The sequence below is a fragment of the Uloborus diversus genome, chromosome 8 (assembly GCF_026930045.1).
Source record: "Uloborus diversus isolate 005 chromosome 8, Udiv.v.3.1, whole genome shotgun sequence".
NCBI classification, from domain to species: Eukaryota; Metazoa; Arthropoda; class Arachnida; order Araneae; family Uloboridae; genus Uloborus; species Uloborus diversus.
In genome coordinates this window covers 60,059,431-60,079,027 of record NC_072738.1, presented here as the reverse complement: position 1 = coordinate 60,079,027, position 19,597 = coordinate 60,059,431, and the positions used below count along the sequence as shown (strand labels likewise).

Sequence of the window (19,597 nt, the reverse complement as noted above, 5' to 3'; positions counted from 1 at the left end):
ACGTCAAGACTCTCAATCTTTGAGGCATAAGAAATGCTGATATGATCGTTATAATAAATCACTTTAGTCTTATACATAATTATGACTACAATAACCTTCAACCAAAATGTGGAAAAAAAAAATCTTTTCAGAAGAGATATGATTTATTGCCTCCAATAGTTTTTTTTTAATAATTCAACAAGGTATTTTTTTAAAAATTAAAATATATTTTAAAACAAAATTTAGGTTCAAAACTAAAGTTGAAACATCACATACTTGATACAAATTTTGACAGAAGAAATATTAAAGAAAAATCTAGAATGGAATAATTAATACAAAATTGAGATGATTTTTACATTATCCTTCATGAAAATCATTAGTCGTAAGCTCATCTATTTTACAACCATAAAAAGTAACATTTTTTAAAAATTGTATTATTTTTATATAAAAGCACATGAAAAGTTGCCGAAAATTTCGAATACACCATTGTTCTCTTTTTACTTTGATAGAAAATCAATACATTTTGACACATGCAACTTGAAACACCTAATAAAACTATAACAAGAGTGAAATTTGCATAAAAATCTTATCCTTGAATTTGAAAATTATTAATCCATCTCCAAATACATTCCATAATTTTGTTCGATTTCCATAACTCAAGTCTACATTATTGTAACAGTACAAATTTTCATCTAAAATAAAAAAATAACAAACAATTTACATAAAAGTACAGAGTCATATATGTAAAACAAATAAAAATATGTGACATTATTTAAAAAATACTGAAGAGTAGCAATCAAACTTTCAGAATAAAATAAGCATAACACTATAAAGCTGAAGAAAAAAATCAATATTCATAAAATTATGAATTTCTCTATGCATTTTCAATATTGATTCATGGGAGATGTGTACAAGAAAGTTAAATTTTTCTTGTACACATCTCCCACAAATACTTTTTTTTTTCAAATATCTTAAAATTTCTCTTGCTTGAAACAGAATTTTTATTGATTAAGATAAAATTCACAGGGCAGATGAACAGACCTAGATAAAATGTAAAACTCTGCTTTCTTAAAAGTTTTCTGCAAAAAATACCGTGCCCTCTCAAATCTTATGTTATGTTGTTTCTGACATCAAAAACGTTGAGTTATAAGCGATTGGAGAACCACTATGCTACCTCAGCATGTTTTTTCAATCATACATACTTCTTTTTGAGCAATTAACTGCAAGGACCACAAAATTGCCAAGCAACAGATGTCACTCAATGCAGAAATTTGTTTAAATAATATCAAAACTGTCTGCAAATTTTTAAAGTTTTCTGGGAATAACATTTGCATGTTTGTCCATGGGCAATTCCACATGTAACTGACTGAACATTTTAGAAGTAAAACAGCAAGTATTTTGCAAGATTCAATGCAAAATATATGTTGTGCAAACGATATTTTGCCCTGGATTATTGTATTTTTTAAGCTGAATTTAATGGTATAATTGAATTTCCAAAATACATTTTGGATGATCTTTAAATATTTATTAAAAACATGGTAACTGACTGACTGACATTTTAAAAACAAGTACATGTAAATTACCATGATTTAAACAATTTTTTTTAATCGTCCAAAATGTATTTTGGGAACTGAATTATACTATTGAATTCAGTCTAAAAAATGCAATACTCCAGGGGAAAACATTGTTTTTACAATGTATATTTTGCGTTAAATATTACAAAATACGTATTGTTTTGCCTCTAAAATTTCAGTCAGTTACCCATGGAATTGCCCCTATATTATCTAGGTCTGTAACTGAAAAGTTAATTTTTGACTAAAAAGTGCTTGCTTCTCACGGCAGTAGTTTTATAGGTTGCATATTTATTAACTATAAAAATGATAAAAAACATGGCACATAAAACAATTTTTGAGCATCAAGTTTTCATTTACAGTGAAACTTTTCTGAACGGCCATTCTTGTTGTTAGCGGTCACCCCTGTTAGTGGCCAGTTTTGCACAGCACAAAATTTCTAGCCCATGTGAACAATGTTAACTCAACCCTTCAGGGCGACCACTCAACCCCGCTGAGCAACAGGGTTGTCCCCTGTCTGGGCTTCAAAATAGAGTGGCAACTACTCTTCTATTTCAGTTTTTAATTTTATTTGCGGTTAGATTTCGTAAGAACGGCCAGGTGTTTTCTACGTTTAGATGTTTATAATGGGGGGAGGGGGGAAAGGGTTGACATTTTGAGATAAGGCTCCCGTAGGTATAAATTATCATTTCTCTTATTGAGCTGTTTCAGAAATCTATAAGAACTGTAATTTTTTAAGTAAAAGGTCTTGACCATTTTTATTCTAGAGTTTTGACTACTGTAACAGGGTCAAAGCGAGTTTGTTCAACTTTAGATCAGCAAATAGAAGTTTTGCAAGAGTATGATAAGGGAAAATCTGCAAGGATGTTAGCCGAATAATTTATAAGCAGTAGGACACAAATAAACAACATTATTAAAGAAAACGAGGAAATATTGAAAGAATATAAAAATTGGAGAAATTCACTGACATAAATGAAACTGTATTAGAATGCTTTAAAATGCAAGGGGGGAGAAAATTCCTATTAGTGGACCAAAGGTTCAACAAAAAGCAAAAGAAATTGCAGATGCTTTAGAAGCAGAAAACTTTTCTGCGAGCAATGGATGGTTGGGCCCATGTTAATAATTACATTTTTAGCTTTATGGAAAATATGTACATTTTGAATTTTTTAAAAATTTTCTGTATTTATGGTTGTAAACAATATTTTTGAGCTTTTCAGGCGCTATTTCGGATTCAGATGATGAAGTTCCTGATATTATTTGTAATAAACAAAAAGTCATGTTTTCGACTAGGCAAACGTTGGAGAAAATCGACGACATCGTTGCTTATTCGGAAGCCATAGCTGGTGACTCAATTCAGGATTCGTTTTTACACGTTAAAAACTAACTTGAAAAAAAAATTGGTTTCCATAAAGCTGGAAAATTGTAAGCAAAGACAAATTGAATCATTTTTTGCTAAAAAGTAGAAATCATGAAAAAAAAAAAAGCATTTTCTTCACTTTTTTTTGGTAAAAAATAATTTTAAAGTGTTGAATTGTATCATTAGCAGTACAGTTTGAGTTTTAATGGAACGGAAGGGGGGGGGGGGGTGGCGCTCAGAGAGGTTTCACTGTATTATATCAATGGGTTTTAGGTACCTCAAAATTATTGCTACATAAAATAACATTTATTCATATTTATGTGCCCCTTAGGCCCTATTCTAAAATCCCTTGATATTTATGTTGGACTTGATCACTTTTAAAATTTAAAACATTGCAACAACGAAAAAATAACCATCAGACTTTACCTGTAACATGCAGCAGTAACATAGGGTTTTTGCAGTATTCGAGGAGTTGTTTCCATTACACGAACTAAAAGATTATCCAAGTAGTTTTCTAAATCTAAAATTCTATCCCTTTGTCTTTCTAAATCACCTTGCTGCTTGATGGCCAGTAGTACTAAGTCCTGAAATAGAAATTAAGGTAAGTTTCCTAAAACAATTGAAATGTATCAGCTGCAAATAAAAACTTCCCATCAAGCACAAATACAACCCCATTGTGTAACATAGCTACCTACTTGTACAATTTTTTCGTTCAATGTACAAATTTTTGAGTAGATCATACAACTGTATGGAATATCGCTCATTGTGTACAAATTTTGATTGCTTTGTATATTTCTTCATAACAGTTTGCCAGATGTAAAAATTTATAATTTCACCACCCACAATTTTGTAGGCTTTAACAACTAAAAAGGAACAGTATTACAAACACATTGACACTCCTCCCAACTTATACACAAAAATCATGCATTTTGATCATTTTTTTTGTGTGTGTTTTATACTGAAATCGATTTTTTATGCAATTTTAGCATAATAGATAAAGCAGGGCTCCATACGTTCTGGTTTTACTGCTGTTTATTGGCACTTTTGCAATAATCTAGCCAACGAAATCAATACAATCATAATTGGCAGGATCTACGGGTACGCAGATCTGGGCCTGAATGCAAGGATGTTTTTTCCACCCCTGGTTTTTAAACACCCGCCCCACCAAGGGAAAGTAGAAACTGACTGTTGTAGAATATTCTTTGAGTATTTCATTTATTTTACTATTTATTTGGAAATTTCTCTACACACACAATTTGTATAATATTTTTTTCAACTTATTGTAATGAGAAACAAAGTTTGAATAAGAAATAAGTTGCAACCTCAAACTTCTTATGATGTCGAAGTAAACTCACTAATGTTCACTCAAAATGGTCTAAATTTTTGTTTTTTGGGGAAAAAATAAGAAAAACTTAACATTTTTTTTCCTGGTGTAGTTAAAAACTAAAAGAATGAAACATTTTGATTTTTTCCAAAATACATTATACAAATTTTCAATGTAATGCACAATTTTTAGAAGTAAAGTGCACTCATTTTCAACTTGCCGGTTGGCAGCTGTAATATAAGAAAATTTTCAAAATCAAATTAGCTTATTAGTGGAAGAAACTGAAATGAAATGATCACACGCATTTAACCCGTAACATTGATCTACTTTTAAAAGAAAATGTTAAGCAGCAATTTGTAATAGAGCACTTTTCTTGCTTGCTTTTTTTTTTTGCTGCTGACTTAATTTGCAGAAGATTGATAAAAGCAATTTTATTTTGGTTTTCAGAGACTATAGCCATTATTTTAATGGGGATTTTTGGGAACTGCTTCTTCTTTTTGTAATATGAACTAGGAAGTTGCCTGTCATGGTGTGACGGGTGAATATTTTTTCTACATTTGAACGAAGCAATTGCCTGTTTGGTGATATTTTGATAGTTGAAATTTTAATCCCAACACTAGTGGATTAACCCTAAACTCCAGCAGATAGCCTCAATTCGCATCTCCAGAGCTCGAATATGCTTCCTTGCTGTGATTTACAATACTACCAAAAAAAAGTAAAACATTCCATTTCACCTGTTTTCTTTGGGGTAAATTACAAGCTTCAGATAGTTTATAATGTAATGTAATTTCAGAACAAAGGAAAAGAAAGCTTCCTACAAACAACATGATAAATTACTGTCATTTATTAATCTTCAAAGCAAGTTATAAGTTACAGCATTTGTTTGTTTTACCTTTTTCATTTGCTATTAGACAGTGGCAGCAGCGCCCCCTATAATTTGTTGGAGTTATGAATTGTTTTGGTTCCTTCGGTTTCTTAAAATGACAATCTTACCAGTAAAACTGTTAAGTCGCCGGATCAAGTTCAACCTTATCACAAAAAAGCTTTTCCATGCGTGTCAAACATCACCAAAACACATTATCCAATCAGGGGTCGAAGTAGTCCTATATATCCTATATTTCTTATATTTTCAAAAAAAGCATCAAAATTGTCCTATATTTCCTATATTTTTCAAAAATGTCCTATATTTTCTATATTCCCTTTTTTTACCCTATATATCTTTTAAAAAGAACAGTAAATAAACTTTCTGACATCGGATTTTTCGCTGAAAATACGTGCCCAAACGAATTTCAAATTAAAAAACGCAACTGACTAAATCCTGCAACAGGCATCTTCTCTCATTGGCTACAGCAATGTGACATCACTCTATAGTTGGTGGAGTTTCAAGAACTAAGTCTGAAGTTGGTTTTAGAATTTTACGTTTGGAGGGCAACATCCATTTGTTTTGTTTTCCATCATGGGGGTTTTCGTTTCTGTTGGTATAGGAGCCTTGGTGGCCGGGTGGTTTCACCAACTTGCTTTGTAAGCAGAGAGGCGCAGGTTCGATTCCCGTCTGTAGCCATGAGTGTTCTTTTATTACTATGTAATTTACATCTTTCATGTGTATTGTCCTGGAAATAAAATATGGAAAAAGGTTTTGAATTATTAGAGGTAAAATCTTCTCCGCTGAGAATAGCTATATACCCCAATGTGTGTTACCATAAATCAAATCAAATCGTTGGTATATTTTTGTGTTCAGTGCAGTTTCTAATTGGAATTTTCTAATATTCTTTTTGCAATCTTTTCTTTTTGTAAAATTTTGGGATCATCGAATGTTAGTTCCTTATGACGTTAAAACGTAGTTTGTTGTATTAAGTGGAATTATAATGGCGAAATCGCATCGCTTAACACAATTTCGTGTGGAGTGGTTGAACCAGGAGGACATTAATTGTACAACTTTTGGTGCATGTGCACTAAAGGAAAAGATGATTTTACCGCTTTTTGCCATTTTTGCAACTGTTTGTCATATTGCAACCATTTGAGGCAGCATGCTAAAACATTCAAGCGTAAAGAAAACTCTGAAAAACGTCAGGAGGATCCTCCTCAAGCACTGTTTGTTCTTAATAGAAGTGGTAAAAGGTTCAGTTTAGGTATAAAATCAAATAATAGTGGAATTTGTAATTGGGTCGTGAGTGAGGAAGAAAAAAAAAATCAGCTTTGTTCAAATTTTGTTCAGTTATTTAGTCTATAAAGTACACTTTTTTCAAAAATTATTCTTTCAACTACAGGAAAGCCATTTGAGATGTAAGTTATAATTTTGTTTGAAGTTTTTTTTTTTTTGCAACAAAAACATTGATAAGAATAACTAAATAATAGGGTCTGGTGGGGTAAAGTGGTCATAAAATCGTAGGTTTTCAACTTAGGTGGATAATAAATACAATAAATTCTTTAAATACTTCAACTTTTTTTGTTATTATTTTACATTGCATTATTAAAGAACACGTACATTAAATTTCAGGAAAAAAATATTGATTTAAGTAGTTTTATAACATTTTCATTTCCCTTTGTATTTATGACCACTTTACCCCATGGGGTGGGGGAAAGTGGTCATAGCATGGGGTAAAGTGGTCATAGTTAAAAACAGCTACAAAACTGTTACAAATAACCCTATTATTTGTATATTTTGGTTATTTTTATAGTTACAAGTATATGTACGAGTATATGCGGGTATGCACGAGTATATACGTGTCGTTTAAACAAGATTAAACATGTTCATATATGAATAAATACATGTATACATCAGATACATGCATGCATGTGCCTACTCAAGTATATTCGTGTATACACGAGCTTATAAGCATGTATACGTGATTGCCTACAGGTGTGTATACGTGTCTACACGAGTATATACGAGTCTCGTTTATATGCGAGTATATACGCGCAAAACTAACATCATTTGCGTGTTTGCACATGTATCTCGAGTATATATGTGCATACCTGAGTTTCTGAGTATATACGTGTGTAGTCGACGTATATACGCATATATTAGTGTACATAGATACACTACTGGCCATTAAAATTGCTACACCAAGAAGAAATTGCCAGAATGAAGCTAAATTTTACATATGTGATAATAAAATTGACATTAGAAAGTGATTACAAAATTAAAGCAAATTGATCATTTATGGTTGGAAAAATCTCGAATAAATGGAGGTTTAAGTACCCTGTTAAGCCACCTCTAGCGTGAATGTACGATGTACTTGAAGCGAAACAATCGGGCATTGAGACATAACAGTCTCCTACGATATCCTGCGTCATCTCGTACCACAGTTGCTGTAAACGTGCAACTCATTCGATCAAACTCATACGTGTTAGCACTCACGACGGGGCTCCCAGGAACCATTTTTTTAACATGACAATGCTCGGTCAAACACAGCAAGGGTGTAAAGGGATTTCCTCTTCCGCATTATCACTTTCTCTGGTCTGCGTGATGCTCTGATCTGCGATTTGAGACATGTCACAAATTGAGCATACCTGGGATCACTTGAGACGGTAAATTGGACAGCCTGTAAATTTGATCAAATTAGTGGCGCGTTTACAGCAACTGTGGTACGAGAAGACGTAAGACATTGTACGAAACTGCTGTACCTCAATGATCGACCGTATCGGTTCTTAAATTCCAACTAGAGGTGGCGCAACAGGGTACTTAAACCTCCATTCATGCGAGATTTTTCCAGTAATAAATGATCATTTTGCTTTCATTTTGTAATCGTTTTCTAGTGTCAATGTTGCCATCACGTGTGCAAAATTTTGTTTCATTCAGATTATTCCTTCTTGGTGTAGCAATTTTAACGGTCAGTAGTGTACTTACATACATATACGGGTATACACGAGTTAATTCGTGGATATATCCAGTGCGTGTTTGGTACGTGCCTACTCACATATATATATATATATGTGTGTGTGGAAGCAAGAGTATATACGTATGCTTACGTGTAAACACGATTATATACTTGTTAGACGTATATACGTACATTTATGTGTAAACATCAGTACATGTATCCACGTATATCTACGAGTATATCCGATAATATACATGTATGCTTACATAGTGAATCCAAGATCTTGGGCAAAATCTAAGTGGTGTGAAAGGGGAGGATAAGAAGCAAAGAATCGTAAGGAACTTATGGTCGTTGACGCGCTACATGCACAGAAAGCCAGAAATCGATGGAATGAAAACAGGTCACAAATTTGTTACACAAAGAAGATTTTACCCGACATTTTAGTTCTTAAGAAATATTTAGACAGTTGTTAAAAAGTAAGGCCTGTAGTAGCTCTAATACACGCATCGCAACAAAGGCGCAGCGACTGATGAAAGTTTTTCAAGAGTCTCGTAATTGCAACAGAGTGATTACGACGCATGTATTACAGATGCCGGTCGCATGTTTCATCAATGACTTTAAAACTTTCTTAAGTCGTTGTGTAAAATTGTCTTTTTTGTAATAAATTTGTGACCTGTTTCGCATTCATTAGTTTCTGGCTTTGCCTGCATGTAGCGTGTCAGCGTTGAGTTTGTGGCCATATGTTTCTTATGATTCTTCCTTCTTATCCTCCTCTCTAACACCTTTTAAAAATTTGCCCAAGAGTTTAAACTCACCCTGCATGCATGTATATCATATGCTAGTATGTAAGTGTCAGCTCGAGTATGTACGTGTATATACGTCGTGTCTACCTGAGTATATAAGTGTTCGTATATGTACGAGTATAAGCGGGTATATACGTGTATAGTCGAATGTATATCTGTATAGATAAAAAATATTACGAGATACCCAAATACGTGTTTATTGGTGCATTTATGTGAATACGTATATATACGTGCCTACACGAGTATATGCGTATGCACGCGCATATACTCATATATTTAACCTTGTTTACTGTAAAAACAATACATATTAAGTGAAATTAATATTTAATTGATACCTGCCTTATACTTAAAGATTAAGTGATTTTAAAAGAACAATATTCGTTAAGCCTAATATTATGACCACTTTACCCCATCTTACTAAAATTGTTCTAAAAAATTATTCAAAAGAGATTCAGCTAACTGCTAATGAGTATGAGTTCTTGAGACATGTAGGAAGCTTCCTGTGCAGTCAATCTGTTCATAATTCTAACAAACAAAATTTCCCAAGGAAGTTAAAAAAGGTGTTTATATTTTTAAAAAATTCATAATCACTCAAAATATTTTTTTTTACCAAATAAAATTTTGCCAGTTGTAAAATTTTGTATTCAAAATGTAGTTTCTAACTGCACTACTCTAAAATAAAATTTTCACATTCATTCGAACATTTATTTTTAAGGTATAGCCATTTATTTGAATTATGACCACTTTACCCCATTGACCACTTTCCCCCACCAGACCCTATATGATATGTATTATTTCTTTTTTCATAGCAAAATTATTCATATAATGTGTCCTATATTTGTCCTATATTTTTTTTGGAAAAAGTCCTATATGTGACAAGTCGGTCACTTCTACTCCTGTCCAATGATTATGCTGTGGTGAGAGTTTCATTGTCGAAACACGCAGGTTATTTTATCATCGGCTATTATTTATATGAGGATTCTCAGATAATACTACCTTCTTTAACAACTGTTGTTTTTATTTCAACTAGGATTTTTGGTGAGAATTGACGTTACATAGAAATTGTTGACCTAATTCTAATGAACATTTTTGGGAATTGTCCCCACTCTAATAAGGATTTTTAAAGTCTTGTTCTAATTCTGGTTGAAAATTTTTAATTAATAATTATTTAGAAGAAAATAATGGACAGGTTTTAAAAATAAGATTAATTGAAAATAAAAGTGTCAACTTATATAAAAGTACAAATTAAAGTAACCAAAAAGTGACAAAAAGCGTTTTACATTATTTTTAGTAGTTTTTACTTTCATTAAGGTTGACACACTTTATTTCTCCTATTTCAGCACAAAGTTTTCAACTATTTTCAAGCATAGATACCTTCTGATTCATTTTTTCATATTGTTGAAACACCTCTGCTGGTATTCCTTCTGGAGCATTATTGTTTTTGAAATAATTGCTGTTTAAGCTTTCAGGGCGATTTTTCTTCTGCAATGTTAATGTTGATAAATCTGGTGTTTCTGTTAATTGCAAGGTGTGTCGTCTTAAATCTAAAAGGAAAAGAATAGCTCTAATTGCAAAACATTCCACATAATGATGAAAATATTGACTAACAGATTTCAAGAAATAAGTGCCATATTTAAAATGTCAAGACGTAGCACTGGTCTATACTAATTCACAAAAGTTGAAAAACACATTAGGGCCAGTTTCTAGAAAAAAAGGAAAGTATGTCTATGTTAATCTATAATCCAATTTGATTAATTTTTCTGCAATATTTTTCTTAAACACCGGGTATTCTTTTAACCAATAAATTTTTTAAATTGTATTCAAAATTAAAAAAAAAAAACAGAGCATTACTAATTCAATTCAATTCAATTCAATTTATTTCAATCAGGGAAATATATATACATATATATACACACACATACACACATATATATATATACACATATACACATGTACATATATATATATATACACACATATATATATACACACATATATATATATATTTTACAAATATGCATTTCACATATAAAATAAAAAGAAATTACAAACAGAAATATATTTCTCTCAGTCGAATTGAGAATCCCTGATTGAGTAGATGGGAGTAAAGGCTATAAATAATAGGCTATAATAAAAGACTAATGGAAACATTACTCCCTTAGTGTCTCAAAACTTAGTTTTAGTACCTCTGAAGCTTCAAGCGGCCAGCAGGTGCGGATACAGACTACCATTTTAGGGGGGACGTGCCACCCCCCTCCCTTTCGCCGAACGCGTCTACGGTATTCGGCATGAAAACTTTCTTAAAATTCTTAGGTGTCAATTCAAAGCACGAAATTGGTCAGAAATAGAGCTCCTAATAGGCATTAATGTTTCAAATTAATTTCATATATATATATATATATATATATATATATATATATATATAAGCAATGAAAGAAGAAGTTTCGAAAATTTACTTCCAAAAATAATTAATGAATTCAAAAGACAACTGACATTGTTTACATTTTATTCACATAGTGTTTGAACACGCGGACAGATACTAATGTCAACAGTTTAGGGGGGGCACGACCCCCCATGACCCTCCCCTTGTATCCACCACTGGCAGCCAGTACAATTATAATGATGCTTATTGAAAGAATAAAACACCAAGAAGAAATAGTTTCTTTTTGTGCGAAAAAAGCAGAAAAGTTACATTTCATGCATCGTGTCTTTTGAAATACCATAACAAACTTTGTCTTTAAGATCATTCTCCCTGGTTTTAATTTTTTTTTTTTTTTTTTTTTGAGACTAAGTATGTTACCCTTAAAGTGTGAAATCTATCGATTCATTGAATAACTAAGTATTTCATGAAATAAATGGACAAGTCAGTTAAAGTAAATAAAATTATTGAATTCTTCAGTTTAATTAGGTATGCAAAAAAATAATGATTGCTTAATTGTTTAAGTATGAAATATCGAACTTGAAAGTTTAAACCAGTTCCAGTTGATTTGTAATGACGTGTGTGTGTACATTTTATTATGTTGCATCTTCTTCTTTTCCTTTCTGTTTAACTAATATAAGCAATAATAAATTATGTCACCTGCTTTTTTTGATTATTTACCAATTAATCATTCACAATAGGACAAACTATTTTTGGAGAGATTTTAGTTATTTCTGCACCTCAGCGTCAGACTGATGTAAGTCCAAAACATGTGATTTTCTGTTTATTTGTGCATTTGGTGTAGAAGCCTATTCTGCATCGAGCCATGTGAACGTCATTCTTTTTAAAAAATCCTTTTCAATTTTTTAACCAGGGTTAAAAGAGAGTGAGTGCTATCTTTTGCATGAGCCAGAAAAGTTTTTCCTCTCCTGTAAAATTATCATGATGTGACTTATGTCCTTCTGGCTTTGAGGTACAGATTTATGGCCATTAATTTATAAAATATTTTTGAAATTTTTATTTTTCACTTTAACGGTCTATCATTAGTTATTTTGTAGTATAACTAGTTATTTCACAGAATAACTGAACAAAGTGAGAAAGTTTTCATCTATTATATTTTATATACTTCAACTGACTTAGTCTAGTTATTTCATGAAATGTCCAGTTATCCAATGAAATAATTGAATTATATGAATAATTGAAACATATACTTCAATAGTAACATACATAAATAATTCTAATAAATGACTGAAATTTAACTCAAGAACTCAAGTAATGACTCATTTCTGACCAACGGAATAGGGGCTGTGTGGAAGTAAGAAAGCTATAAGCTATATTGCACTACACCCTGCAGTGTCGGGAACTTTTGCAGAGACTATATGACTGTAACAAAGACATTGTCTTGCAATGGATCCCAGCGCACTGTGGCGATGAGGGATATGAGTTGCCGACTCTCTGGTCAAAAAGAGTACCATTATCCAGCAAACTGCTAGGCTAGAAGTGAGAAGTTCCTTTTGGCACTATTAAACAAATGGTTAAAAGCAACATGTCGGAGGAGTTTTGGAGCAGTCTTGCCACTAGAACTTCATCAAAACCATGAAGAGACAAACTCCCTCTCCTATCAAATAAACACAAATATGGAATGGTGGCCCAGTTCAGGCTGACCACGGGACATGATTGTCTACCCAAGCACCTACATTGTTTCAATATCATTTCTAGCCCTCTCTGCATGCTCTGTATTCTGGGATATGTTTTGAATGGGGACCACCTCCCCTATTGTCCTGCATTAAGACAGCGAACTAGTAGAACTCTAGCGAACTCTAGTAGACAACTACAGGGAGGCGAGGAGCCGTTTGGTTTCATAGATTTTTACTGCAGCTGTTTATTTATTTTAATATTTGTTCTCTGTGTTTTTTTTTTTTTTTTTTTTTTTTTTTGTTTTATTTGTTCTTCAGCTGTAGTGGTCTTGTAAACTTTGCCATCGCAAATTTAAAAAAAATATTGCACTACACTGGAAAATAGCAATTTTTACAAAGATCTTTCCTCATATGAAAAAGTACTCAACAACACACTAAATATAGCTTATTTTTAGAAAGCTAAAGGAAATTGAAATTAATGAAAAATATTAAAGAAAAGAACTGCTATCTTACTGTGTTTTAATGTTTCTAATTTACTCCTTCTAACCGGCGCCATAGGAGATTCTGCTTTCAGTGCTTCTATTAAATTTGTTTCAGATCTTGCAATTGGAGATTCTACAAAGTAATATAATGAAATCATCTTTTTCAAGACAAAATTTTAAATGCAACAACTGTCATTAATTCACAACAGTCGTAAAAATAAATTAATACCTTTAACATGAGACAAAACCCTGTTCGCCCATTCACCATGATTGATGTGTTTTGGTTCAGGCACTGAAAAATTGCTGATGTTTTTCCCAAGAACTTTTGTGACCTAAATAACATAAAATTAGTTTTATCTCACATAAATAGTCAATCAAAATTATAATTTTGCACAAAAATATTCCACTTGGATTTTGTTACTAGCCAATATTACATTATTTTTTTTGAAGAACTCAAAGCAACAAAGGTGTTCAAGGTCGGTTGTGTACCTCTAGAACTTCTGAATAGATTTTAATGAAATTTTTAGACTAAACAGATTCAAGGCAAAAAACTAAATAATTAGGGCAGTCATCTGGAAGGCTATCTATCGTTGCTATCTATCAAATATTTACAAACACAGTATGAGTGTTTACATTTATCTAATACTAAAAAAGCTTTTTATAAATAAGAAATATTTACTAAGTAATGGTACCCAAACACACACAAGGGGCATTTAAGGACCAAAGTAAAAATTAAGTTAATAATTAAATACTATGAGTGTCAAAGTCTTTTTAAACATTATTCTTCAAGACTTACATTTGCTTTTATGGGGTCAGGCACTTTTGCGGTATCATTTGTTTCTTCAGAATCGTCTTGAGGCAACTCTTCCAAGCTTTCTGCTTCCTGGATGCAGCTTGTAATCATTGCTGACTGAGGCAAAGACAATGTACTACTCTGTTGGATTAAAAAAATATAAATATGTAGTTCAGAGTAGTGATAATTTTTGTTAATATAAAGGCAAACAACAGCAGAAAACTTTTTTTGCCTCTGTTAATATGGTCTCACAATAAAACAACATAAATTTATTTGCTATTTGTTTTTGATACTAATGTCAAATTGCTAACATGAACCTTTAGTCATTTTTGCAACAATTTTAAAACATAGTTCACTAAAAATATTATAATAACGTTTAAAATGCACAAACAGCATTAAGAATTACAAACAAGGTTGTAAAGACTGATGAGAAAGAGATCTAACTTTTGAAACAAATGCAAGTAAATAAAAAACATGGATGAGAAGAATGCTTTACTTGGCTGTCTTTTCATTCACAAGCAGGGGTCCGTGGTGCAGATTGCGTTTCAACATTTTTAAGGGGGGAGGGGGTAATTTTAGATGAGTTTTTATCTCATTTTAGGAGGTCACATTCTTGGAGGAGATTTGTAACAGTTGAAGGGGTGCACCATTGACCCTTAGAGGGACAGGCATCTACTCTCCTAAGCACATAAGCTCTTTTTTTTTTCATTGAAAAAGAGGTTCTCCTTGTAGCCCAAAAAAAAAAAAAAAAACTGCTATTTGCATTTTGAATTTGATTAGAATGTTTTTAACTTTTTGTGCAAAGGTAAACATTATACTTGTATACTTCACTAACTTCCAAATTTAAAAATAAAGTTAAAAAAAAACTTTAATCAAGGTGATTTGATGATGTAGGGAACTATACTATATGACTTGTTAAATCAAGTTGAAGAGGATTCAAGGGCAGCTCTAGTAGTCCTGCCACTCTAGGCGGTATTGGCAAGTGTGGCCCAACTCTCTCATTGAATAATAATAGTATTAATAACAATATTTTAAAAAAAGAAAAAGGCACTTCGGCAGTGGCGTAGCTACGCTTTCTGCCGCTCAGGGCGGTTCCTCAATGTGCCGCCCTTTTGATGGGAAATAGTTTATACATAGAGTCAAAAGTGTTTGAATAAGATTTTAAAAAAGAAGAAAGTAAAATTATTTTTTCCTTCTTATTTTTTTTTCAGAAGGAAAAGAAAAGGAATTCATAGCCCCACCGAAACATTCCAAAAATTAAGTCGAAATTCGGAGATATAAGCAATTTTTGGCAATGCTTATAGAAAAGAGGCGTTGAGCTCTCTCCAGATTTTTTTTTTCAAAATTAAAGCCAGTTTTATGCTTTCTTTGGTGACGTTAGGGGGTAGGGACTTCTTAAGGAAATTTGCCGAAACTGAAGTCTTAAAAATGCAATTTTAGACTATCTTTGGATACATGAAGATATTGGGGAAGGTTCGGGGGCGCTGTCCGGAAAGCTTTTAACTAAGCTGAAAAACACTATGCTGTATCTAGTGATGTAAGGGTCTCCCCTAACTCCAACAAAGACTGAATTTTCCTCCTGAAATATTTTCAAACTTGAAATCAATTTTAGTCCATCTTTGATGACGTTAAAGAGAATAGGAAACGTTTGGGAGCTCTGTAGAAATTTTCCGATGCTAAAGTTTCAAAACCGCAATTGTAGGCTATCTTTGACGGCATAAGTTTCAAACTATTTCCAAAAATGTTGGGAAGTCAGGTGGTTTTCCCATTTCCCTATGAAACTTATTGAAAATGACGTTCTAAAAACGCGACTTTAGCCGTTGTTTGACGGACAATGTCAAGAGAGAAACAGAAAGTCCGGAGGGTGGTTTGCCACTTGAAATCTCTTTGGAAACTGTTGCTCATTTTAAGCTCTTCATCACTGAGAAAAAAGTAGGCTTTGCGGTCTTCCCTCAGAAATTTCTAAAAATAACATTTGGAGCCAACTGTGATGACGTTAGGTGATTTTGTGCACATTTGGGGTCTCTACCTTCGAATTTTTCTGAAATTTAAATTTTAAAAACCCAACTTTGCGATTTTTTTTTTGGAGACATTGGATACAATAGGGATTTTAAACTTTGAAGTTGATGTCCTTAACACACATATTAGACTATATTTAATCATGTTACAGGAAGGGTCAGGGGTTAAGGGCCGTAAGGAATTTGTTGGTATTGAAATCTCAAGGCCTAAAAGTGCACTTTTAGGCTGTTTAGTGACGACCTTAAGCGGTAGGAAGGTTTGGTTGCTCTTCCTGAAAAATGTGACGCTACCCTGCGTCTGTAGCTTCAGACGAAGGAAGAGAAAAAACAAAAAATAAAATGCTGAGATGTCCACAAGAACAACACAGGTTTTGTATTTGAGTAATTTTATTATTATAGTCGTACCCCAACTTTAGAATTCAAAGACCTTTTTTTGACTCCAGAAAAAATCAAAAGCATGATTTACTTGCTGGGAAAACACGTTAAAACTTTTCGCATCAAAAGTGTAAAATTGCCGCCCCCCCCCCAAAAAGTGCCACCCGGGGTAGACCGCTCCCTCCCTAGCTACGCCACTGCACTTAGGGAGTGCCGACAGAATTGTAAACTTGAACGTGTGCATATTTTGAATCGTCAAGAAATATTTTATTGTGCAGGAAATACTTTGAAATGAAGGTTTTTTTCATTAATTATTATAAACTACTACAACAAAAATTATAGTACAATTTTCATGTAATACGCTATTATACACATGAAAAATAATGTGTATTATTTTATGTACAAAAATTGCAATCTATTTACAAATAGTACCTGAAACATGGAATTTAATTGATTGTTATTCTTTGAAATGAATATCGATGAAACTTATGAATTTTCATCCATAAATTCAACAACTCTTCCATCATCATCATTATATTCCAAAACTGATACAACTAAAGGTTTATGGTAACTAAAATAGGAGCATACAAATTTGATTCGAAACCATTAAAATATCAAAAACCTAAAACCCATTATCTTTCCCTGTGTTTGAGATATGTTTGAAATAATTCAGGGGTCACCAATTTCATACAACCCCTTACTTTTTTTAACCTCTCGAAGCACAAATGCGTCTGGGACAAGTTATTCAAAATACAAATTCGTTCATAGTTTTTACTTGTACTTTGAACATTATTTCACTTAAAATTTCATTGTGACACAAGTGTAGTTGTTTCAGAAAATTGTATGAATTTCATGTTTACAAAGAGAAATTTTTTTTGCATTCGTAAAGGAGGGGGGGGGGGGGAGGGGTGACACCACAAATCTCCACCTGAGTGTCACCCATGCAAGGTACGCCACTGCTAGTCTCAAACCTGGAATCTTTCAATTCTGAGTCTCATGCGGAGAACAATACGTTAATCTTAACCCTTATAATTATCATTGATTTAAAACATTTAAAGTCGCATAAAAAATAAGTAATAATAATAAAATCTTTCAATTACATAAAGTGCGCCATGACGCTTTATAGGAACTTGAGAGAATTCTTCAAAGCTATCCGTAGATTCTTCATAGTCATCACTTGCAATTGGTTCCGAGTTACGAGAATGTTTTTCTTTTATCCGTTCTAATTTTTTTCTGGGATCAAAATTCCTCAGAGACAAACTACGAGAAGGTAACTTTTGTATTTTGTGTCCTGTAAAACATAAATGTCAAAGCACAAAAATAAAGAAATGTCTAAAATTTATTCAATGTAAATCCAAAATAGAAATTCTGTAAAACACTGTTTTATTATGCATATTTTTAAAATGCTTTGCACTCTTTTTAACAGGGGTGCCCACAGAGGGAGATTATGTTGCAAGTTGCACCATCAAAATTTTTGGGGGCGATTTTTTAAAATTATTTATTTTATTTTAGTTAATATTTTATTTCATTTATTTATTTTGTTTCTGTTTGCATGTATGTCATTGACATAGTACAGAACGCTTCAAATAAAATAATAATAATTAAAAATAAATAAAAAATATTTAAATTTTTTTAAATTAATTAAATAAAAATTTAAAAAAACATTAATTCAGAAAAAAAAAAAATAAATAAATAAAATAAAGCAAAAAAAAAAAATAAGAAAGGGAAAGAAGGTGAAAAAATTTTTAGGGGGTAATTTGTGCCACTGAACTTGGGTGGGATGGGCACTCCTACTATTTAAAAAATATACTCTAACTTTAAAAATATGTATATATTATTAACCATGAATGTTCAATTCTGGTCCTATACAGTATTCATATATAATAAAGAAAACATTTTGAATCTAGGCAGCATTTATAAGAAATAAATCCACAAGGTAAATTAAGGATGCTGTAAGAACAAAAATTTTGGAAGTAATAGTTCACTAATTGAATGCCTAATGTACAAGAAATGGTGCACATTTTATGATAAAAAATCAGAAGAATAGAAATTGTTTTGTCAGTGGTACTGTTAATTTAACAAAAGCAAGAAGAAAACAAGTTGGGTAACCAAAATTGTCAAATGAAATGAAAATTAAACCACTTCTTAAATTTCTTCAGTTTTTTTAACTACCTTAACCATAAGAAAGCATTCAGTGTTAAACATAAATGATATTTTTGTCTCAATACTCAATGTGCTTTGAATTCATATATTTATTTTAGTAACACAGTGTTTTGTGGGAAATGATAAAGACTTAAAAAATAACTTCATAGGAATTATTTGAAAAATCTTTCAACAGAACAGATATACTCAGGTTTTTCTGGAACAAAAAAAGCTGCAGAGAAGCATTTTTAAAAGATAATTCTCCAAAAGGGCATTTCTGTTTGTCCCAGAATGAACATGGCAAATTTATGATCTCAAAAATGAACAATTAACAAAAACTTACAACCTTAAAAAAATTATTAGCATCTCTTGACATTAAATCAATTTCCTAAAAGATCTAAAGGATAGGGGGAGATAGTTTTGCAAGAAGGAAGCTGTTGTTGACTGGATAACGCACATCATATGAAGAGTGTCAGTGTTGCTTGTAAAAATAGTTGAAAACAGACTGCAGAGTGCTTTAAAAAGGCAGCTCAGACTCAGAGCTTCAAATGACAATAAGACATTTTAAAAGGGTAGTAGGTTAATGCCAGCAGGGGTCTGTCCAGGATTTTTCACTGGGTCCGTTTTTTGTGAAAAATTAAATAATTTTGTGAAAAATCAAAAAATTTCGCAAAAAAAAAAAAAAAAAAAAATGTTAAAACGAAATTTTAGAATTTAGAGATGGCACAAACCGCATCAATTAAACTTAAAGTTGAGTGTTTTCCTCTTCTACGTCAAGAAAATCATTCTGGATTTTTTTTTGATATTTGGCGGGGGGGGGGGGGGCATCGCTCTTTCAAGCATCAATATTTATCTACCATTCTACATTATGTTAAA

General features: G+C 32.1%; 1 protein-coding gene across 1 annotated transcript in view; it reads right to left on the bottom strand.

Annotated features, from left to right (window-relative positions):
- Nucleotides 1-300: 300 nt before the first annotated feature.
- Nucleotides 301-19,597, bottom strand: part of LOC129227845 (rab11 family-interacting protein 1-like) — a 79,011-nt gene continuing 59,714 nt past the window's right edge. The window contains exons 6-12 of the mRNA XM_054862462.1: nucleotides 17,680-17,870; nucleotides 14,190-14,327; nucleotides 13,623-13,725; nucleotides 13,425-13,526; nucleotides 10,230-10,399; nucleotides 3,334-3,491; nucleotides 301-671 (exon numbers count right to left, since the gene is read on the bottom strand). Of these exons, the coding sequence (XP_054718437.1) occupies nucleotides 668-671; nucleotides 3,334-3,491; nucleotides 10,230-10,399; nucleotides 13,425-13,526; nucleotides 13,623-13,725; nucleotides 14,190-14,327; nucleotides 17,680-17,870 (866 nt within the window). The 3' untranslated portion in view covers nucleotides 301-667. The remainder of the gene's footprint in view (nucleotides 672-3,333; nucleotides 3,492-10,229; nucleotides 10,400-13,424; nucleotides 13,527-13,622; nucleotides 13,726-14,189; nucleotides 14,328-17,679; nucleotides 17,871-19,597) is intronic.